The 24,803-nt window shown below is 29.9% G+C and overlaps 1 protein-coding gene across 5 annotated transcripts in view; it reads right to left on the bottom strand.

Moving 5' to 3' along the window:
• The window catches only part of LOC113512435 (synaptotagmin 1), a 49,264-nt gene that overhangs the window by 4,640 nt on the left and 19,821 nt on the right, over nucleotides 1-24,803 (bottom strand). Inside the window, exons 1-10 of one of the 5 annotated variants that reach the window (XM_026896324.3) lie at nucleotides 17,094-17,250; nucleotides 14,499-14,597; nucleotides 12,930-13,052; nucleotides 11,980-12,122; nucleotides 11,231-11,329; nucleotides 10,052-10,246; nucleotides 9,790-9,966; nucleotides 4,072-4,189; nucleotides 3,315-3,448; nucleotides 1,847-2,054 (exon numbers count right to left, since the gene is read on the bottom strand). In XM_026896324.3, the coding sequence (XP_026752125.3) occupies nucleotides 1,860-2,054; nucleotides 3,315-3,448; nucleotides 4,072-4,189; nucleotides 9,790-9,966; nucleotides 10,052-10,246; nucleotides 11,231-11,329; nucleotides 11,980-12,122; nucleotides 12,930-13,052; nucleotides 14,499-14,595 (1,281 nt within the window). In that variant the 5' untranslated portion in view covers nucleotides 14,596-14,597; nucleotides 17,094-17,250 and the 3' untranslated portion in view covers nucleotides 1,847-1,859. Of the gene's footprint in view, nucleotides 1-1,846; nucleotides 2,055-3,314; nucleotides 3,449-4,071; nucleotides 4,190-9,789; nucleotides 9,967-10,051; nucleotides 10,247-11,230; nucleotides 11,330-11,979; nucleotides 12,123-12,929; nucleotides 13,053-14,498; nucleotides 14,598-17,093; nucleotides 17,251-24,803 lie in introns of those variants that run through there. The other 4 variants (XM_052900264.1, XM_052900262.1, XM_052900263.1 and 1 more) reach the window with 4 other exon arrangements.

Raw genomic sequence — 24,803 nt, forward strand, 5'->3', positions numbered from 1 at the left:
TTTTTTAATTTACCGCTCGTTCGGAAAGCTGTCTCATCACAAGAAGAACGAGCAAGAAACTTGCGTGATGCTCTTTTAAATAATTTTATTATTATTTTACATTTTTAAGTTATATTGTGTGAATACAAACCACCAATTAGCACTAATTCAATTAAATACTCAAAAAAAAAAAAAAAAAATTGAATACATAACCAACTGGTTAAACAATTAATAAGAGGAAATCAGTCATAGTGATTAGAGCAGACCAGTCCCTACAAGCAGCACCCGTTCACGAGTATGACGGATGAGCCAGCCATCACTGCGCTCGACCATATTTTAGGGAGCCCAATGACCCGGCCCACCACGCCGCCACAAGTCTGGACATTTTAGTGAGCATGACTACTCAAAACACTAGACCACGTCAAAGCTACTCACAATTGCCATCTGATAGTTATAGTATTCACATTTTACATAAGAATGCATGCGGCAATTAATACAAAAAACCGCTACGCTTTCATATTTCTAAAATTAATCAATTAAATCAAGAAAGCAATGAGAAAATAAAATTATAACGTTGTATGCTAATAAACTAATTATTTACTTGATATGTTGTCATCTATGAATTCGTCTATCCTGTAATAGGCTTTCTTACATAAAAATTGTTTAATATAAGATTTGAATTGCCTCTCTGTCAGATTTAATGCAGATTCCGGCAGTTTATTATAAAATCTTATGCAATTACCATAGAATGAATTACTGATTTTGTGCAGACGGCATTTAGATAATGAAATATATAAGAATAGATTGGATTTTCTTAGATAAATTATAGAGGAACTAATTTAAGACGATCAGTAATTCAATGATAACAATATTGAATCAAATCATTAATCTTGTCATAGTGTGATGATGATGATGATATTAGTTGTTAACTGTCTACTGCTGAACATGAGCCTCTCCATAAGGAAGGCGGGTATTGCCAATAGTTGCTACTTTTGACAGGCGGGTTTTGTCACTGTAGTTAGGTTTTAGTGATGTTTTAAGAGGGACGCTGCTGCCCATCTCTCGTCCATTAAGTTCTCTTAGTTGCTTCTTACGACACCCACGAGAAAGAAAGGAGTGGCTTATTTTATGTCAGGACTACACGGCCAATATTGTACCTATTAGCCATGTTGTAATATGATTTGATGGAATATATAGGGAGCTCATGTTTACCCGCATTTTTGTTCACTTTATTTTACATCCTTAGTGTGAATTTTAAACAGTAATTTAGGTATGCACTTTTTTAGAATTAATTTAAGAAATTCTTAAATGTTTATCAAAATTCAGTTCAGATGTTTTGCAATAAAAATCACGTAAACAGATAATTTTTTAACATTTATAATGCCTTCTATGAAAGTATCTATAGGAATAAAGATCGAATAACTCTTAATTTTTTTTAATTTATAAAATATTAGAAACGATTTTTCTGCACTAATTGGTGCAGAATTAATCTGAATTCAATCTGAGTTGATGCATTTTGAACTGATCTTAATAAAAAAAGATCTGTAAGAATTTAAAAATTTTATACCTGGTTTTTTATGAGTATGAGAGCATGCCTAACATGTTTTGTCCACTTTTATTTAAGTTTCTCGTATTATTGCTTCTTTTACATGTTAAAGTGATTTATACTAAAAGTGCAATACACAAGATTGTTTGCGAATGTAGTTCAATAACGAAAAAATATTGTTAGAATGCTCTAACTACTTTTATATAAAACAAAAATTGCGCAAAGAATGAGCATCCGTTCACTTGTTTTATATTCACCTTCACATGCCGGTATAGCAAGTTGAATCAGAGATGAAATATAACTGTATATTTATGAGGTTACCTCAATTTTATATTTAATCCTTCTTTTCTCCATCATCGGGGTCTTTGAGAGTGTGCCATTGCGCGATCGGGCGCCGGGGGCTGGCAAGCATGTCAGACCAGTGACGCAGCTCAGTGCCTGACGCGTTGTAGCCCAGTACCACCTTACCGATCGGCTCCGATGTACCAATGCGATCGTAGTCCACCACCGTTACCACTAGATTTACTTTCTGAAGTGCAATTCAGTTAAAAGTTTTATTTAATGAGTTGATGATTATACTGATACGCTCTGATAATTTTGTTATGAATAATGAATATGAGTGTAAATCATGATACTATTTTTATATTTAATGAATCGACATTATCACATTGCAAACTGTTTGAATTCAATTGTTTTTTTCGCAATATAGAGATATGTTCGTAACTTGTGCATGCTGGAGGTATCTTTGGGTATTTTTTTTTTATTAACATTTTATTAACAGAAGGCAAAGCATGTTTACGTTTACAGCAATCAGATACAAGACAGTGACACTCACGCATAAGGAACGATCATGTCGATAGCATGCTGTTTTTAAAAGAAAATATAACCAGCAACATTTTGGATACTCACAAACGTAGGAGAAAGCATTCATTATGTTTAGTTACGGGGATGAAGTGATGAATAGTAATAACAGAGTTGCAGAAGAAAAACGAGGAACTGGATTCCTTAAACCATAAGTAATTACAATTTGAAGTCACCAAATTGTAATGCAGTTACGAGGGGAGATTATTAGACACCACTCAATAAGGATTTATATTATTCAATGCCAAAATACTTTATTAGACTCTTCATAAAAATGAAAACCTTTATCTGAGACGCTGAGTTACAAATAAAGGTCAACACTTTATCAAAGAAGAATTCTAACAAGATAGACTTTAAACAATATAAGGTTGGAAAGGTAGCATTGAGGTGTGGGTAAATTTTCAGGTGGACGAGCGACAGAATTACAAAGAAAATAGCTATACAAAGAACACACTAATGAACACTACATTTAACTAACATCACTACAACAACAACACAATAACAGTAAGAGAACATAATTTATAAACACAGCATGTATGTTTAGGTATGTAGCTTTTATGTGTATTTAATAATTATAATGAAACTATAATAAATAAATAAAACTTCAAATTTTGCAAGTCCACTTTATGTTTTGTTTTCAAAACATGAAATTAAAATATAATAATCTATTTAACGAAATGTATATAAGCAAGAAAATAAATATATATTTTTTTTGTTTGGGAGTAGGATTGGTATGGATGCAAGTGGTGTATGTACTTTTGTCCACAACAATAAATACACAACATCAAATGGCACACAGTACAGACAATACCGAATGAAAGACATATATGTACGAGATGTTTGATATCGGTCGTTGTTTATGTCGTTCATTCGGAATTTTGTCCGAGCCATGCGCTATCACATCGAATTTTTCAATCTCGGCTCGCACCTGTATTTGTTCGAATGGTACTTCAAAAGTAAATGACTCGTTGTAATAGGGATTCAGTGTGCATTTCTTGATGCTCGTTTTCTTCTTCTTGAGGCGTTTACCATTTTGCATGAGTGCTATCTTTACGTACGGATCTGTTGACACGCAGCGATGTTACCGCATATGAAAAAGATAGGTATTTTAAAGTTTTATAAAACTATTGATAATTTTTTTTAGTTAGTATACTAAGTTATGATGCCAAATATGAAATGAAACAATATGTAAAAATTAAAATAATGAAAATTTAACTAGTTTAGGTATAAGGTGATAATTGCACAATATTTATAATTATTATTATTATAAAAAAAGAATCTCTGTGTTAAAGAGAATAATCATCATCGATAAATCAATGGCTTCCTCAGTAAAATATTATAGACGTATCTACTTATTCTTAAATAAATATGATGCAATTAATTGGGGAAAATGTAGATGCTTGTGAATGAATGCGATTCATGAACGAAACATAATTAAGTCATTTTTGTGTGTTTAACTTTATAAGTGCGTACAAAATTAATATTACATAAAAATAATTCATGCATTTAAAAATTTTTTATGTAAATTCTAATACTAGTGTACAACTAAACGATTAAGAAATATGAAGTACATTTAAGAATTTTACCCTAAATTTCCTGTAAATTAGATAATATCATTATCATCAGTAACCTTATCGATTTATAATATTTATATAAAATTACTAATAATATGGTATAAATGGTACCTGATAGGCCACCAACGTCCATTTTCTTCAAATTCTTTGCTTCCAAAATGACAACTGTGAGTTTTCCTGCCGTTGGTACATAACGTAGTGAGAAACATATGTCTCCCAACTTGTTGTCCTGCAAAACATATAAATCGATATGCATAAGATACTGTTGCCAGTTATATAAAGTAATAACGACATTAGAAACAATCCAATAATACTGAGTAATTTATTTTAATATTATAATGACTAAAATGTTAAATACCATAGAAGTTAATATGGATGAATATCACTTTTCAATATGATAATATTCTTGTGCGATCCATCATTTCGGTTTATGTTTTACTGTAGGTTCTATAATTAATATAATTTAAAAGTAATTACTATTTCAATATTATCTAAATTAATATTATACAGAGGAAAGATTTGGTTTGTTTTTGTTTATATTGGATGAAGTAAAAAAATACTTAACTGATATTAAACATTTTTTCACTTATAGAAAGCTACATTATCAGCGAGTAATATGGGCTGTTTTTTGTTTTCAAAATCTAGACATATTTTACCTATCTACCCATGCGAAGCCGGGACGGGTCGCTAGTTTAATATAAAGGTATTTCTGTTGCGTTCTTTCGATGAACATGTATATAGTCGTTGCTGTCAATTTGGATGTGAGTAGTATGGAAGACAAAAGAGGAAAAGTTGTGTAAGGATAATAGTAACGTCCAGAGAACGGGTTATAAAAGCTATTTATATAACACAATATAATGGGCCATAAATAACGCGGCTTAGGGCGGGTCAGGGCACTCAAAATCTCGTTACACCAAACAAAAATAAATGAACGTAACAATAGCTCCGTGTGGTCACCTAGAAGCGTATTTATGGTTTTTGGTTGATCGGAATAGAATTTCAGTTTGCAGAATTGCAGGTACGAAATGTGCATAAGATTAAGTACTCTGTTAGTTTTATAACAAACTGAAAAGCTATACCGACTACGTGCTGAGGACGCATAGCCCATTAACAGTTGAGATAATAGCCTCAAACAATTTAGATTGCATCTAGTCATACGCACATTTGACGAACACTTTCATTGCGTTACATATAACGTTTTAGCACATAGACGTCATTTCCTCTAAAACAAGAAAAATAAACACGATACATATATTTTAATAACACCATACTATAATACGAACAAAACAAAACAACGTTCATCAAACCTAATATAAAGCAATCATTGTTTGCTGTAATATATAAGTAATAAATGGTAATATAGACGACAGTAATATAAATTCATTACGATCTGTTGCCGAAATGAAGCCAATGTATTTAGTTATGTAACACCCAGCTCAGATCATCAAAGTATTTGCTACCTTTGTACATACCTATGCTATCCTGTATATCTGTTTATAACTTACGTGTTCCGAAGTAATATTGGTTACAGCCAACCGTTGTTCACTAGTCTCCGTAGTAGACTACCCATTTTAGGAACAGATCGCAATATCTATAAGTACTAATAGTAAACGATAAAGATAGATGCATAAATATTATAGTTGCATATTAGGTATTATAGTAAATCCACCAAAGAAGTAATTGTTATTTTAATAACATCGCTAATGAGTATTGAAAATGAAATCATCTATGTACATTTGCTAAATGAAAAATTATCAACTTAAATGATATTTTTTGGTTCATTATCATGTTGCGATAATAAGATATTTTGATATTCAAACCATCAACTGACAATACTTTTGCATAGTCATTAATGTTTAAAAAAGAAAACGGGAAATGAAAATGTAAATATTTTCTGTGGTAAAACATTTTAAAGATATGAAACATATTATGACAGTTGTTATTAATTTATATTTTGAGTTATTATTTTTAGTATTATGTTGATGATCTAATATAACTGAATGTACATAGTGAAATTGAACAATGACATTTTTAAAAAGAGTTATAATTAGAGTTATATAGTACATAAATATAAGTTGAAAGTAAAATCTAGTAAATCTAATGTAATAACTAGTAATGCCAGCCAAACTATTTATTTTTTTAATAATAAAATTGTACATAAATGATTTTCTAATAATTCTATAACATTAAATTATAAAAACGCGGTAATTCCATTGTAATTATGTTTAAATATTTTTAATTTCTTCAATGGATTTGTGTCATTGATATTACATTATTTTAAATGTTTACACTTACTAAACATTTAGGCATTTGCAGAACATTCTATCAATGGAGTGTAACTGATGGCAAAAGTGATTATTGTGTGATTAACTTATTTGAATTAAACTGTATTCTTGTAAACCAAACGCATTTTGCGATAATATATTAAAATAATAATATTTTAATTAATGACAGACGTTTAATATATATAGCATATAGCAGTTATATATAGCAGTGGAGGCAAAATATTTTATATTAATATAAGAATACAGTTTATCCATATATATAGGTAAAAATAAGAACACCATGAAATACATTGTAGAACTTAAAACATCTAGCTATGTCAGTAACAAAATTGTAACATAATTGTTTTTAAGTATATTTATATGTCTAATATGAATATAGTACTTACATAATATTATATAAATAATTCGCACAATGTTATTCAAGGTGTCTGGCTACTGCATTCCGGTGCCAGGCAAACTAATAAAGTTCTAGACTCCATAAGGTAGCTTAGAGCACGCTCTAAGCTGCAGAAATAGGCATTAGCCATCGTATAATTGTTTTTAAATACCGTTAAAGATAACTAGGTATGACAAACAAATCAATAAATTAATAGTTCAAGAAATGAACCGGTAATTACATGAGTCTATTGATATTGCACCTGTACCCGTTTCGCAAAATATCAAGGGTAGCAAGCTACAGCATACCTAAAGTGTTTTAGGTAATCGCAACAATTGCTGACCGAGGTCTGGATATCGGGTTTAGGTGCAAATATTTGAAGTAAGATTAGAGTGAGCTTAGCTATATCGTCCGCGCTGACATGTTGTGGTGGATCAATGGTAGGTATAATAGTAATGGGCACGGTTTTTCTTCCCTTGGTCAGGAGAAAACCTGTAACACACTTTGAAATTACTTATTACATCCTTAGGTATATTAGAAATATTACTTATATTTAATGTAGGCAATGAACCAATAAAATATTTCAGATTAAAAAAAAAATAAGTTAATTATTGATGAATGAATAATAATATTTAATTGTATTATTTACATATATCACCTAACATTTACACAAGTAATTCGTTTTGGTTGATAAGTTATAATGATACCGAATATATGTAATTAGTCAGTAACTTTTCATGGAAATAATTATTTAATTTAGTTATCTACAAATAACATTTTTTTTATACACGTAGTCAATAACAAATTAAGATGCATTACCAATTTTATTGTCCTGAATTGTCATTTTATGCCATTATTTTAATTGATGATGATTACGTAAAGTCGCTGCAGGACCTATTATTGTAGCTAATATTATTACTCTGTCCAGTAAATAAATGATAAACAAATGAGTAATCTACTTGATATAAATAATCGTCATTCATACAGAATGAAAATTTACATATTGGTCATATATATAACAAAAAATGTATAATTACAATTTTATAATTTGTCGATGTGCTTACAGCTTACTATGCAACTTTGAAATCTTGTAAGTAGGTATTTTTTTGATTTGGTGTCTCAATCCAGAATTAATTTCTTTTTTTACATAAATCACATTTTTGTTTACAAACAATTACTATGCCATCCTCAAGATATAAATAAGTATAACAGAAATAACGTAATATGAATGTTACATATGACTACAGAATCTAAATAAATAGAAACAAGAGTTAACGCTTGTAAAAACTAGATAATATGTAATTTGTTTTCTGATGGAAATAGGTCTGCAGCGCCCTTTCTTCAATCATCTGCGTCTATTAGATCTTGTTCAGACTGTACATATTAGTTGAGTTGCCAGTTTCGTAAACAAATTATACGAGTGTTGTATTTGCTTGAAATGGCACTTCAGGTATGTAGTATCATCAGCAACAAAAGTTAATGAACACTTATTATAAACTATCATATATTTCGTTATCCTATAAGTCAAATAAAGTACCATGATATTCAACGACTTTTGTTGCTGACGTGAAGAACGAGCACAACAAAATAACAATCATGCAACATTCCCCAGCCGCAATATAAAATAAAATAAAGTGTTGGATGGATATAAATAAATAGACTAAACGAAATAATGTGGTATGATAGGTGATAATAGGTAACAGGTGATTAATCGTAGAGCTGTAATTGGATAAGATACAATTTACTCTGCATCCTGATGTCCTATAACCCCTAACTTTTTAGATATGTATCTTAGATTTTACTTTCTGTAATACTAATATGTGGTAGTACTTGTTCAGTCGTATTTTTATATTGATCCGGTCAACGTAGTATTAAGTACATGTTTAAGTACAATTAAACCTTGATGTGTCTCAAAATAATACTTACGTGAATGATCATTTCGTTTTTGAAGCGGCATGCAAGATTGTTCAGGACACAATCAAACACAGCCAAGCAGAGCAGAGAAAATATGGAGAAAAAGAGAAAAACCAAGTAAATACATTTTTGCTGTCCAAATTAAGTTTATCAGAAAATAAATGTATAGACTCAATCCACACGAGGTGCCTTGACTTGATAGTGTTTATTATTATGAGTATATAAGTCTATACTTGTTTATTTGTCTATAATGGTAATGTCATGATTAAAAATAAAATTGGTTATGAAGTACGTCAAGGTTCCTCCGTCAAAAAGTGCAGTAAAGTTTTAAAAAATATAAATTCATCTTTTCAAAAATTATAATGTATAAAAATTACGTTGGTTGTTTTAGACAGTAGTAGTAAGCTGTTTATGGCACGAAGATTTTTGAAAAGATGTTGGAATATTAAAAATAATGCTAATCTGTCAAAACACACTTAGATCTCATACTGATTTGTGTGTTTTGGCAAAATAGCTTAAGCTAAGAAAAAGATAAATATTCTCCTGAACAATATTTGTTACGTATTATATAGCTGTAGAATGATACCATATTTCTAGTTGTGCATTCATGAAAGTTATGTAGGTACCTAGTAGATTATTTTGTGTAATTAGAATAGGCTGTTGATGTGACCTGGGTGTAACTGTTAACAAAAGTGTTAACTCTGCCAATAGAAATTTTTGCAACAATATTAAATCTCTTGATGAAAAATAATGTAAATACAAATACAAAATAATACAAAAAAATTAAGAATTACGGCCCAACGTTCAAGAAGATACATACCGATTATTTTTATATACAAATTTAATATGGTACGAGTTACTTTTCGATAATCGGGTAATAAATAATTGATATTTACAATTTAAATCTGAAGGCCCAACAAAAAACAAATAAGAGAAAATCCTACGTTCTTTGTGGTAGAAAAGAGATTAAAATAATACCTATGTGAAGAGATGTTAGATGCTGAAAAGTAAAGCTTATTATATTGTAGTTATACAAAATATAGTGTTATAATAAAAATGTATATTTTTATTATAATACTAAATATTGAAATATATTATCAGGCACCTAAAAGAAATTGACAAAAGAGTTCATTTACTTCTACGCTAACCTGGTGGTGTGAACATTTTCGTATACCGCACAAGATTTATTTACTATGTTACTTTCCAAGGAAAATGTATATACTTAGGACATTATAAGTGTGTATGTCTCCGCACCTGCCCCCCTTCTCCTTCAACACTCTGTAGTTCACGCCATTCCTCGATAGTCTGCGCCAAGTCCACCTGACAGAGCGGTACCTTCACCTCGCCTATTTGGTCGTGTTTGGAGAACCGATCGAAGTCGAAGATCGCGAACACAAGCGTTTTGTTCATCGCATCAGCATATGGTACGTTCTGGATAAAAATGTTGAACTTGCGTTATTTTTTTAAAGTCTGTTAAACCAAGCAATTAATGAATGATATTTCGTAACACACTTGCCTTGAAAACGAAAGTCTCATTAAAGATTGGACTCAACGTTTTCCGATGAACTTTAGTCTCGAATTTCTTTTTCTTATCTGGTAGTAGGTAAACTTTCACGTAAGGATCAGATGTGCCACCCATGTCCAAGGCGGGCAGATCCTCCGCTTGAATTACAGTTACTGACAGACTGTTGCTATTAAAATCGTATTCCAGCTGCAAATTAACAAAGTAATTAAAATAGATTAGTAATATTAAAGTTTAATAGAAAAATCTTGTAAAAATGTCCTACTTCATTCACTTTTATTTACAAGGTATTTGAATATGCATAGAAAGTATTCTCTATATAAAAATGACTACCTATCTACTAAAAGTAAACTTTTAAAATTAGAAGTAAATGCAGTACACGTATGTGTTGTGAATAATTGCAAAAAGTATTTTTTTTTAGTTTTCATCCAAGATAGTCATACACATAATTAGTTATTCATAATAAGATATTATAATGTCATATTAGAAATTAATTGACATTTTTATGGGAATATTGATATTAATTGCTAATATTTCAAACTGCAGAAATGTTAAACCAGCAGCAAGGTATGATGATATACTCGACATTTTACGATAGCTTTTTTGTAATTGTCTGATATCTCAAAATTATTTAAAAAAAAGATTATAATTTTTTAGCGTACATATTTTTAGATCTTTATAAGCATGTCTATGCCATCACACCATGTCTCTAGTACAGAAGAGATTTTGTGCTAGAGTTAGTTCTGTATTAGAACTAACTCTAGCACAAAATCTCTTCTGTACGTATTTTTTGTATCTTATTATGAAATTAAAAAAAAGCCATTCCAGATTTAGGACATATTTAGATATATTACCTAAATATGTCCAGATAATAAAATAAAATTTCTTCTATAAGTAAATATAAAATATATTGAAAACAAGTTAAAATATCTACTATTGTGATGAGAATTCGATAAGGTTTATACTATAAAGGGTTATAATATGAATACCATGCCATAAGAATTAAATGGAAATGAATGGAAAATTCATTCTATTTGATTAATTTAAACTATGTCAAATCAAACATAATTTATTTAAATTACATAAGGAGTAGGTACCTACTTTATAAAGCACTTTTCTTGTCTTAATGGTTTTTTTTCCTGTGAACGAGAATATTATACATTTTATACCCACCTTATACTGTAGTTTGCCTAATTTCTGCTCTTCTTTCTTAGAATCACCGTCATCTGGTTCTTCTGCATTCTCCGTCAGCTCTTCCATGTCCGGCTGAACCTAAATGCATGTCCCGCGGCAAATTTCACATGAATAACTTATCTCTTACAAATAATGATGTAATGTAGTGCATATTCAATATTATATATATAATAAGGAGATGACTATAGTATTTAGGAATATGAACTATTTTTTTTTCATCGTTTATTGAATGTTATTTTCCATTTTTGTGCTAGAATTTTTTTTTAACTTATTGAAAGTTTAAGTGGCAAACAAGATGATGCTATATCTGATGGAAATTTATCACCGTTGTTTATAAATATGAACAGCATCACCTACGGACATCATACAATATGCCGTAATGCCTATAGTGCTCCTCGTGCCTTGCCATTCTGATCCATCAACAATATTTAATCACTTAGATAGAGTTTTGTTAAACTCTCTTTAGATAGACAATTGTTTAATTTATTTTTATGGTGAGACCGTTAATATAGTATGTCACATAAACAGATTTTCAATAACAACTTCCACGTCGCTGAATTTTATTGAAAGTAATCATTCGGTTATAGTCTTCTTCACTCATAGTCGTATATCATAATTTTAAAAATTATTATTATGTTGACTAGATTAACAATTACTTTTAGATAGGTAAGATAATGTTAAATAATGAGACCATGACGAAAAAAAATCATGACTATAAAAAACATTACCTTTTCTTTGTATGCTGATCCTAGGAGTTGGACGGATTTCAGGTCGACTCCCTTCATTCCTTTCTTGCCATCCTTGGAGCGCCGCTTTCGGAAACATCGTCTGATGCAGCAGAAGCACACTCCTAGCACCACTACTCCCACTCCTATATAATCATAATGCATTAATATAGGTGTACATACAATATTAAAGTAAAATTATCATCATCATTTTAAAGGAGAGTTTTTCAGTTTAAAGTTATATTGTTTAAAATTTTTGCTTTTTTATAATTTAATAATTTAATTGTAAAATATTATAAATATTTTAATTTCCCAATTTACATGAGTCAGCTTTGCTATAATAATATATTTTTCATATTACATATTGATATATCTGTTGACTATGATTAGGTAATGTTCGGAAAAAAATAAATGACCACTAGAAACTCTTATACTATCTAGTTACTATTGATTAAAAAGATGATATATGTAAGTGGTTTCTTTGTGTGACAGAATTTGAAATGAGGATATCCTGGGTTTTTGCCTCTTAATCTCGTATCGTTTCATATGAAGATGGGTTGAATAAAAACTCTTATGGAACAATAGGTTAATAGAATTATGTGATACATGAGATATATAGCCAACTAGATAAGGGTGAACCCTTAAAGGTAGAAGATAATAATATATATATATATATATATATATATATATATATATATATATATATATATATATATATATATATATATATATATATATATATATATATATATATATCTAAAGAAAATTTGACAATAGTAAAAAAGAAAGAAGAGGAAAAAAAGTTTTAAAAAAGAGGGAAAGATAACATGAACTGATACCAAAATCTGCATCAGATAGATAAGATGTCATTATTATGATGATAAATTTTTTAACATTTTACTTAAAAATACACATATGAAAATAATATACAATATATAAAACAAATTACTTACCAACAAGAATGGCAACTAGTTGCCAAGTTTCCATGTTCATTTTATGGGCCAAGTCCGCTGTCACCTCCACTATGGTCTCTTGAGAGGGTGTTGCCGTCGATGACTGTGACGACTGCGCTTCCTCTGTTATTGAAATAAATGAAATTATAATAAATATGTATAACAAAATAATATCATAAATGATATATTTTTTTGCAATGGTTTATTATCGCAATGTACCTGCTATATATTTTATATAATAACTAGTTATGAGTATTTCTCATTGCTTTTTTCGCATGTATTTGTTATCTCTTGTTCTGAAATAATTTTATAGCGCTCATTAACGATATATAAGAAAATGATGTGCAAAATTTTATGTTTTCAGAACCACGAGTTTCGGCTACTTATTCTGTTAGTTGTGGCTGCTGGCTATTGGTGGCATATCGCTAAGAGTTAAGAATTAAATTATATTTCATAAATTATATAGGAGATAGAATCTCAAGATCCGATCCGGTTCGAACCAATGATTGAGATGGTTATTTGCATAGAGGTAAAAATTTGGTTTCTGATTCAAGTAAGATTATTCCTTCAAGTAAGATTATTCCTTCAAGTAAGATAAGTCCTTTCAACAATATTTGTTAATTTGAAGTAAAGTATATATACGTTTTTTTTTATACCACTGAGGTGGCAAACAAGCATACGGCCCACCTGATGGTAAGCGGTTACCGTAGCCTATGAACGCCTGCAATACCAGAGGTATTACGCGCGCGTTGCCGACTCTGAAGAAACCTCTTTACCCCCTTTTGAAGAACCCCATGCTGTAGTCTCTCGGGAAAACCTCATTCCATAACCTGAGTGTTCGTGGGAGAAAGCATCTCTGAAACCGCGTTGTACGCGACCATTTAGGCTGTAAGGTATGAGGGTGAACTCCCTGTCGATGGCGAGCTGTACGATGATAGAAAGTGGCCGTAGGCATCATATTGAATAATTCCTCTGAACACAATCCGTTGTATAAGCGGTAGAACACGCAGAGTGAGGCAAAATCTCTCCTAAGACTTAAGGGTTCAATACTGCTTGCAAGCATGGGATCATCGACAATTCTCATAGCTCGTCGTTGCACTGAGTCGAAAGGTTCAAGCTGGTATCTAGGAACTGTACGTCACTAGAGATGTCGACGTTTATTTAATTTAATATAATAATTTACTTAGTATTCTTTGTTTTAAATAGATAAATAAAAATTGTCGTTGAATTTGTTTGTAAGTAATTTGTAAACATAAATGATAAACAAACAAATGAGCTACCTGATGGAAAGTGTCTATAGAAATGAACAGCTCCATGGATATCATAAAATATATGGTGAGTTGCTATTACTGAGAACAACTTATGATGCTTCTGTGCCCTGTAATTTTACAGCCATGTGCACAGCTGTTTTAGGATAACACAGCACGAATGGAGCAGAGGTACCTATGCAAACATTTTTTCTTTATCATTTAAGCATTCTCTATCTTTTTTAGTCTAACTGTGATGCTACAAGTTGCTTTTCTAACTAGGGAGGGATGTTTAAAATAGAATTAAAAACTTAAAACTTACGCGGGATCTCGGTGCTGCCCCCGCCGCCTTCTTCTGTCAAGGCTGCCTCCACCGCTTCGCGGCGCCATCGTAATATTGCTCCCAGCAGCGGCGACATATCTGCATGGGAATACAAAATGTAGTATTTAGTGTCATATTTTTGGAATACTTTGGAATACGAAAATTAAATCTTATAGGTATTTACATAGTTATATAAAAAACTATTTATACTAATATTATAAAGAGAAAATATTTTGTTTGTAATGGATAATCTCTAAATGTACTTAACAGATTTTTAAAATATATTCTTTCATCTACAGAATGTTACATTATCAGCAATATATAAAACCAAAATAACATATGGTCTTATTTTATTAAAAAAAAAAAAAATCGTGCGATCGATCTAGTTGCTAAATACAAATAAAATTCTTACTAATATTATAAACGCGAAAATGAGTTTGTTTATTTGTTTGTTGCAATTTGGCACTTCAACGGCTCTTTAAATCACGAAATAGGCTAATATACACATTCAACTCATATATGTTTAAACGGTCTCATTTAAAACGCGTTAGATACCTTACATGGTAATATTGTAATAGTCAATCATAGCGGAATGAAAAGAGGCGCTTGCGTCCCATACCACACGGGGGCGACTTTTGGTCACATTAACAGTTCAGTCACATTGTAAGGAGTTCTTTATATTGTGGTTCAGTAGTCTATCGGCATACTTCCAAATGTATATTGTATGCTATTTTGGTAACGAAGCAAAGTTTTGCTCATAATTTTTTTTATTTTTGTGAATTAAAGTTTAAATTTTAGCTTGTTGTATTTAGTGTCTTATATATTACATAAATATATAGGTACATATAAGAGGGCTGCTTTTTATTTTAGTCAAGTAATATATTTTGACCATCTGCACGAATTTGCAGGTAAAAATTAATGTAATCTAAATATTAGTAGTAGAATATTTTTTTTGGTTTTTTTCACCAGTGAGGGATGATAAGTGAGGATCATAAAGCAAGGATAAATTAGTTACGATGGTTTCCAGAAAGTACAGTTTAAAGGTGCACCAAAGGTGGACAGTGGTCGCACTTATTGAAAATTATCCTTTATCATTTTCGCCGTTGATTGTTTGCTGAATATGTATTGCCCGATACTTTACGATTTCATTGTAACGATATAACAGAGAAGCGCGATTAATGTTCTGTTGACAAGAACCTAATATTTTATTTATATACTTATATGTAGAGGCGTATTTATATATATGTATTTTTGTATCTTAACTACTCTTCTTAATTCAAAGATTGCTTAATTCTTTTAGAGAAAACATTACACAAATCTTGGAATTTTGACTTGCATACGCATTATGATATTAATGGACTGTACATTTACATTGGTGGGTTATATAAAGTAAATCCTATTATGTTTCGTGTACAATGGTGTTATTGAACCCCGAGGCCGCTAATTCAGTGGTCTTGTTTTATAATTGTTTGCGCTCATAATAAATTTACTACTGTAATCTTTTGGAGAAAACATTAAAGAGTATCTTTTTGTTACATTATGGAACTGTATGCAGTAGATCGTTAATTGACATTGGTACAATAGACTGATGGACATGATAAAATTTTAAAACTATCCTTTGATTTTCGTTATAACTACCGGACCCTATGAAGGTTATATATAAATATCCGTAAAGTTATTTATAGCAAAGCAATTAAAATACCGCTCGCTGGCTGCCCTTATTTTTTCCATAAAGTCAATATGAAAAATTTTGTTAATAAAACTACAGTTATACAAAGATAAGATAATAAAATTATAAATTACGTGCACTGAATTATTTCAGCATTGTTGTCTATTGTTGAACATAGGCTTGTCCATATACTGATGTAATTAATAGTTTCGAACCAGCTGCATCTACTGACTATCTGTACCTTTAGTATATTTGAGGTCATAGCTCTATTTAGTGGAAGAATATTCTACACTAATTTAATCTAGACGAGGTCGCCATCGCAACTTGAGAACCTTTATTTCCTATTGGTTTTCAGCCCATTGTAACTTTAGCTCATTTCATTTTACAGATATATAGGTTAGTTTAATGTTTTTTGGTAGTTAAAAATTGCGTTATCATGTGTAATGAAAAATAAATACATATTTTGACAGTATTTTAATTTTCACTCTTCACTTTTACATTCTATATATGTATCTTGTTGAATACCCCGAGTCTATAATAGAGTGTAAAGGAAAAAAAAAAATGCTGATATACATATTTTCTTAATTAAAAAGCAGTAAAAATATCTTTAATTTTAAAATTTAGGTCACACTTTTTATATTTCCATAGTAAAATAGGCGCAATTTGTAGGTCTTCTATGGTTTAAACCAGTGCTGTATGAATATTTACGTGGAGATATTTATTGAAATAATTTATTGACTACAGATATCGTTTTTTATTTTTATATGAATAGACGCTAATTTCTGGCAGGTTACGTTTCTTTATAATTTTTAATAAACGTAGGTAAACAAGTAAAATTTGATTATTGAAATGGTCACTATCCAACGAAATCTGTACCGTAATGGCTGTGAAGAAACAATTAAGTTCTGATTGAACACTATACTGACCTTTTTACTTTCCGATCTGCTTCGCCTATTACTGGGTTTCTTAAATTTGGTGTTGGCAGTCAGTCACTTCGAACAATTTTGGTTCATTTCTATAAGTATTGTATACGAATAGAGGCAGAACACTTTACTAAAGGTAGGATGGCGGAGATGCGCGCGCATGCGATCGATCGTCGCTGCGCGATGCGATGCCTCCACGATTCCAAGTTCCTAGCCAAGTCACGGGGTTTACGTCACTCGATGCGTACATTGACGACTGGACTAAAAACTTAACTATTGAGTAGGCGTCAAACACGTAAGGAAATCAAATGTCACAGAACATTTATAGAGTATCGCTGCATAATGCAATTGTGGTATTATATAAATTTGGTTACATTAGCATGATTTCAATAAATAACACAAATTGTTTATTTATAAAATAATCAATATTGGATAATAAAAGTCAGAAATATGCATATTTTCCTTCCTTTAGACATTTAAAACAGTTTCGACCAATTTTGTGAACATTATTACATTTAGCTAAAATACAGTAAAAATTATTAGGAAATAGGCTCCTTAGAAATCATCGTTTTCAACTAAGTTAAGATGGGGGAATGGGATTATTAGTAATGGGGCCTAACTGACCCATTGCCAGAATACAGCTTATCAGGTCGACCTCCACGTGGTTCCCCTTGGAAACCATTGTGGTTAATTTTAGTGGAATTCATCACGATGGGCTAACCGACCTGCTTTCATCGTCACCTAGTGTCCCTCACTGGTACTCCGCCAGCGTATTCCGATAGCGTAGGCGGGAATATCATTCCATTATTACTAAAAAAGGTCAGATAATTAATTATATACATATTGCGATGGATATGCAGTTACGGAATTATTCATAATGTATCATTTTTATGATGTAGCATTGTCAATAACGTACGTGTTAATTGATTGATAATTAATTAATCTAGGTAAATTGTTCATCATAGTCGTATTTAAAATTGGAAATGAAGTAATTATATCTACAAAATGTAAATATAATAAACTATATCTAGATTTTAATTCTTGTGATTATCTGAAGCTATTGACGAAATAAACTTTCAGCTCTTTAAAATACGCAAAGTCCTTTGGATTCCTAATTAATCCGTGGAAATTTTGGGTTCTCATTATAGGTCGTAATTATCGTAATTATAAGGATCATTCATGTTTTGCCTCCTGTATATTATGAAAATGAGCCAATAAAGGCCAAAAAAGCAAAAAATCTAAGTGTTGTGATTGTAATTTATCTTGGAATTAACATATTAATGGGGTCAGCGAAAGGCTGGCTTTCGTTTGTATCTTTTAAATGTTCTTATCATTTGAGATAAGAATCACTTTAGCTAAAGTCCTACTGTTACCTCTGTTACTGTTAGAAATTACAAAATTTGTCCATACTACCTTTTTTTTATATTACTATGGTAGCAAATAAGCATACGGTCCGTCTGTTGTTAGAGGTTGTTTGTTGCTGTTGTGTGTTGTTGTTGTGTTGTTACCGTAGCTTATGGCCGCCTGTAACACACTGTTTCTGGAAAAGAACTCTTGTAGAGTTTGTCCATTTCCTTTAGATTATCATATTTTTTATGTACTATTAGTGTATACAATAAAGTATAAAATAAATAAAAGAAAAAAAAATTAAAAATGATTTTTTTTTCAGATTTTTTTATTATTCTGATGCTAGTATCTTTTTTGTATTTGAGGGGGTTTTCATCTTACAAATATGTATATATTATTTTTGTTATTCTGTCTATGAGTGATTGATAGATAACGCCATATTGTGTTAAATCCACTTTTTACATTGTCTATATACAAAGTTCAATAAATCGATCAATCAATTACGGATAGCACTAGTATATTTGTTTTATATCAACAAATAAAAGTTTTACCTTAGACGAATTATTAAGTTGTACTTTCTATTGATATTTTTTTTAACGAAAATTAAATAGCTGCAAGTTTAACACACATGTCAAGAGTTTCATACTTAAATATGTAAATATAAGATAAAATTACTTTAATTTCATTTTTCATATGTAATTGATATACAATAGTTATTGTTATTGATACTGAAATTTGTAATTTCTTATTTTGGGCCATTACAATGGCCATAAATTGGACCGCATAACTAAGTTTGTTGTTGGAGGTATTTGATAATTTTACAAAAACGGTGCTAGTTAGAAACTTAGTTTTTATTCCCTGTAATATTCATATATATCTTTATAAATTGAATTATTTTAGTTTTTGCTTTGCAAATTTCGAAGGTATCTCCCCTTACCTTTTTCTTATAAGTAAAAAACTACGCAGCATAAAAATAAATAAAAACCTGTTATAAAATATACAAATGATATCCCACTTGGTTTAGTTAGCCAATTTTGAATATAAAAATATTAAAAGTTGACCTACTAATGATGGTCATCCTAGTAATGAAAATAAAAATATTTTTTATAATTATTTTTATTGTATATGTGGGTACAATAATATGTATAACAATTCCAAATTTCAAAGCGATAATGTTAGTACTTGCTGAGATATAATGCTGTGACGGACAAATGGACAGACTTATTTGCATCATTAGTGTTCCTTTGTAACTTTTTGATAGAGAATTTTAGAAAATGGAACAAAAACAAATATGTTTTAACGTTGTCAATAAACAATCTCGCTTTATTGGCTAAGAATCTCCGTCGTTTTATATTATTTAAAAATAAATTTATTAAAATTTTGTTACGTTCATAAATTAAGGATAATACCGATTAATATTTATGATCATGTCATGTGTGTATTTAAGTGTTGCTGTTTTTATATGAAAAAAGGTATAATATATAAAGATGGGGGGTTTATAGTTAAATATCAATAACTTTAGGATCCAAAAGATATAGTTAGACTTATACGACGTATTAATTATAATATACCATCACCACAGTATAAATATGCTGTTTTGTGAAAGTGCTTATGTATCGATTCGAAGAGCAAGCTAGCCGAAATAAATAGATATAACTTCAGAAGTGATAATACATGAGATGGACATTTATAACCTATTGTTAATAGGCAAATAATTTTGTTTTTGAAACATAGAAATAGAATAGATTAGATGTATCTCGTGACTTTGCCTATCTGAGTCAATGTATATCCGTTTACCAAAATTCATTCAAATGCGTTATGCAGTTTTTCCGTCAAAAAGTAACAAACATCTATCTATATTTTATGTACTGATTTACACGGGAAGTGAAGTTTGTATAAAATTACGGCAAGTATATAGTTTATTTTTGTAGTAACATATAAAAGTTATTAGTTTTTATATATTATATTAGTTTTTATATAAATAGGTCTTTGGGTCGTACATATCTAGGTATGTGACTTAATATTAAACCATAAGAAATATTTCAGAGGCCTCTCATATTTATAGTTTGTATGAAAGGAATGCCATGATAAAATTGACTTTTTGTCTTCGAGAGCTTCGTGCATAATATTAAAGGTTACGAGGAATAAAAATATTTGTAGAATATATACTGGATACATGATATCTATTATATATGACACGATGTATGTATATAGGGTTTAAGAAAAAATAATATAAAGAATCTCAATAGGATATAGAATTCCAAGCTTTAATTTAAAAAAAAAATTGTCTGCTATTATTATATTATGCTAGCGTTACGTAAAAACTATTGGACTAAATTGGAAACGGTTTTCAGTTGTGTACCTGTAGGTTGTATTTAAAATCTGGTGTATATTGACTTTATTACGATATATAGAAGGACTTTATTTCTATGGTCCCACTGCTTCTGTTGTAATTTCGATTGAAACTGAAATTTTAAACTAAGTTGTTTTGTTAAATTTTAAAATATCTATTAATTTTAACAATTATCTAATTAAAAAAATGCATTTTTATTAATGGATACTTCCATTAAGAAATATACATTTTTTGTTTACATAACTCTTAAAAATATTTTTACTTTCCATGAGAGTTGAAAAGCGTGTATTTTATAAGAAAACTAAAATTACTAATCTGGGTTATAAGTGATTTTTAAAAGAAGGATGTTTTTAGTTTATTTGATGTTTTAGATAAATTGATATCCACAATTTTTATTAAAATTATTTATTACAGTATTGGTCCTATTTCAATGTAAGGTTGGCCACTAAACAAAATTGCATACGGAATTAGGTGGTGCTAGAATTGAGAGTTGTGGTTTTCGTATTTTCCTTAGACTATGATTTTTTTTTATAAATTAAAACAAAATGCTTTTTTTACAGTGTTGCAAATAATTATATTAAAAAATTCCCAAATTAAGATTCAAAATTATAACAATATAAAAAATATCGGAAAAAGCTTGGAATGGGTCCAAGAGATGTCGATCTGGAAAGGCGATAGCGGGCGACCTTGACGTTGGGCTACCCTTTTGATATAGGTATAGGTACTAGTTTACATTACATTTATACATATATATAGTTGTCCTGTTAATAGTAGTAAATCGTTAGTTTAGTCACGCGTAACGATAGAGCATGCGTAAAAATGACAAATTGAGAAAGTCCTTAATTTGTCTCTTTATATATTACAAGATACCTTCGTCACTTCTTCTTTCACACAAAAATAATATTCTACAAAAGCAAGTAAAAATAAGTTGCTAGTTTGAATAAAGTCAAATAAATACTTTTACCACTATAAATAAAAATGGCGGCCATTTTGATTAATTCTGACATCGAACCCATATTTGAAGTATTCAAATACGGGTTTTCAAATATTGATTTTGAAATAAATCGGTTAAATAACTAAAAAAAATTACGGTAATTTTTATTAATTGTGACAGCGGATCTATATTTAAAATGTACATGGATCTTCAAATATCGATTTTGGAAGTAATTAATCGGATAATAAATAAAATAAAAGTGTCGGCCAGTTTGATTAATTCTGACACTGGATCCATATTTAAAATGTATCCGGATCCTCGGGTATCGATTTTGAACGCAATCAACCAAATAACAAAGAAAATAAAAATGGCGGTCATTTTTATTAATTCTGATACCAAATCCACATTTGAAACGTATACGGATACTCAGATAACAATTTTGAAACCAATTGGCGAAATAACGAAGAAAATAAAAATGACAGCTATTTTTATTAATTCTAACACTGAATTAATAAAAAATTTGAAGTGAATAGGGATTATTCGATATTGATTTTGAATGCAATCGGTCAAATAACAAAGTCTGTATAATACCTACTTAATAATATCTGTATATATATCTACATAAATATTTTATTTATATTATATAAAAAATAGTACAAAATACAAATAATAATTAAAAATAAATCAATTTTTATTGAAAAAATCTACCTCATTTCGGGAATTTTAATTTACTTGTGGGGAATTTTTTTTGCATACTTGCTACACTAAAAATGGTGCGTATACGTCTTATCCTTTTAAGTACGCAAAAACTAATTTTAATTAAATATAGACACGTCAATGTTCTATATACGTAGTATATACAACATTAATAAAAGAAAAACGAGTCAGCTAATTTGACAATAAACTGACAAAAAGCTGACCTATTTTAGAGGTTCGAGGCTCTATCAGAGGTGAGATTACTGTTGTCACTTGGATTACTTTGGTTTATTATCGATGTTTTCCATTGCAATAGATCTAGCCGAAAAGTCTTTTTTTGTGTTGGTCAAATTCGAACTCGGAACCTTTGGCTTTTTTTAAGGTAGAAACGACTTATATAACAAGTAAAATAAAACAATATCTGTAATTACAATAAATGTGTTAATTATTATATCATCCTAAATATTAACGCCCAATCTACCCAGCAATTCATTAAATATTCTTACTCAAAGTTTCTATGAAAGAGAATGCTTAGCAAAAGGACCGCCTCTTGTATTATGTTATAACTATTTAATATACATCATTAATAATTGTAAAAGTGGTAATAAAGGATTTAATAAATTAATATAATTGTTTTCTAACATTTTGAAATCGTATAAATTTTTTTTTTGTTATAACGATAATAAGAGTTCAGTTTCTTAGGTTACATTTAAATTTAGGTGCCTATTTTTGCTGTAAAAACTCGACAGTATTTCCATTTGAAGTGAGAAATAGTAATAATATATTGATATTAGAGGCAGCGTGTCGAATTTACCGTACAAAAAAAAAATATCAAATTCTGTTTAAAATTGGCGAAGAAATTGCATATACGAGTACAACCATCTTTTACGCTAATTGATAGGTAACTTCTTTTTTTAATGGTGGCAGTTAAAAATAAAAAGCTAATTAGAACTAGAGTTTTCCATGGAGAAAAAGTATTTGTTTCGTAAAAGTACAATGAATTTAATTTTTCAAGGTGTATACGAATAGTAGTGAATTAAGAATTCAATAACCAACGACTTAATGTTTCTTTAATAAGCAGCTACCCACGTAGCTTACCTATTTCATATATGTACCTACGCCATTTGTATTAATTTTATATTGTTTTATTTTATGTGTTTATTTATATTTTGCTACTCTGCATAACAAGGATAACAAAATATTGAGTCATTATACCAAATTTCATGAGATAATAAAAAAAATAACATCTAATAATTGTGCCCGCAATTAGTTCCGCAAGATAATTATTACTGTTGGAACTTAATTAATATTAGGTATGTTTTTCTACATTGTCATTTATTATTATTATTTTAGCCGTTAATTACCAGTGCTGAATATAGGTCTTCCCTATAAGGGTAGCTTTGCTAGTAGTTGCCACGCTTGGCAAGCGGATTGGCAATCGCAGTTAGGCAGGGACGCTGTTGCTCATCCTTCAATCATTAAGTACCCTTAGTACTAATTTATAATGTTTTTATATAATACCAAAGGCCCCTTTAAAAATGCGCATAATGTTTATGCATAAAATTTGTCTGAAAGTTATTCTCAGACGTATTTTTGCACGCAATTATAGGATTTGTTTGGATCATTGAAAGGATACGACCCATGCGGCTTCTTCATTAAACATATCTATGAGTAGAGTAGTTAAAAAAGGTTCACCATTGAACCGAGGGTTTTGATGTCCAATTAGTGAAGACTAGATAACAGAAGAACGGAACTCCCAAATTTGTTAGGTGATTTGTTAGTAAATAATAACTATGTTCATTTTGTGATAGTTTTAGTGGTAGCTAAAGTCCTACTGTTACCTCTGTTACTGTTAGAAATTACAAAATTTGTCCATACTACCTTTTTTTTATATTACTATGGTAGCAAATAAGCATACGGTCCGTCTGTTGTTAGAGGTTGTTTGTTGCTGTCCGGGGTTACCGTAGCTTATGGCCGCCTGTAACACACTGTTTCTGGAAAAGAACTCTTGTAGAGTTTGTCCATTTCCTTTAGATTATCATATTTTTTATGTACTATTAGTGTATACAATAAAGTATAAAATAAATAAAAGAAAAAATAATTTAAAAATGATTTTTTTTCAGAATTTTCATTATTCTGATGCTAGTATCTTTCTTGTATTTGAGGGAGTTTTCATCTTACAAATATGTATATATTATTTTTGTTATTCTGTCTATGAGTGATTGATAGATAACGCCATATTGTGTTAAATCCACTTTTTACATTGTCTATATACAAAGTTCAATAAATCGATCAATCAATTACGGATAGCACTAGTATATTTGTTTTATATCAACAAATAAAAGTTTTACCTTAGACGAATTATTAAGTTGTACTTTCTATT

The sequence above is a fragment of the Galleria mellonella genome, unplaced genomic scaffold (assembly GCF_026898425.1).
Source record: "Galleria mellonella isolate WM207_F2 unplaced genomic scaffold, CSIRO_AGI_GalMel_v1 utg64, whole genome shotgun sequence".
Classification (NCBI taxonomy): Eukaryota; Metazoa; Arthropoda; class Insecta; order Lepidoptera; family Pyralidae; genus Galleria; species Galleria mellonella.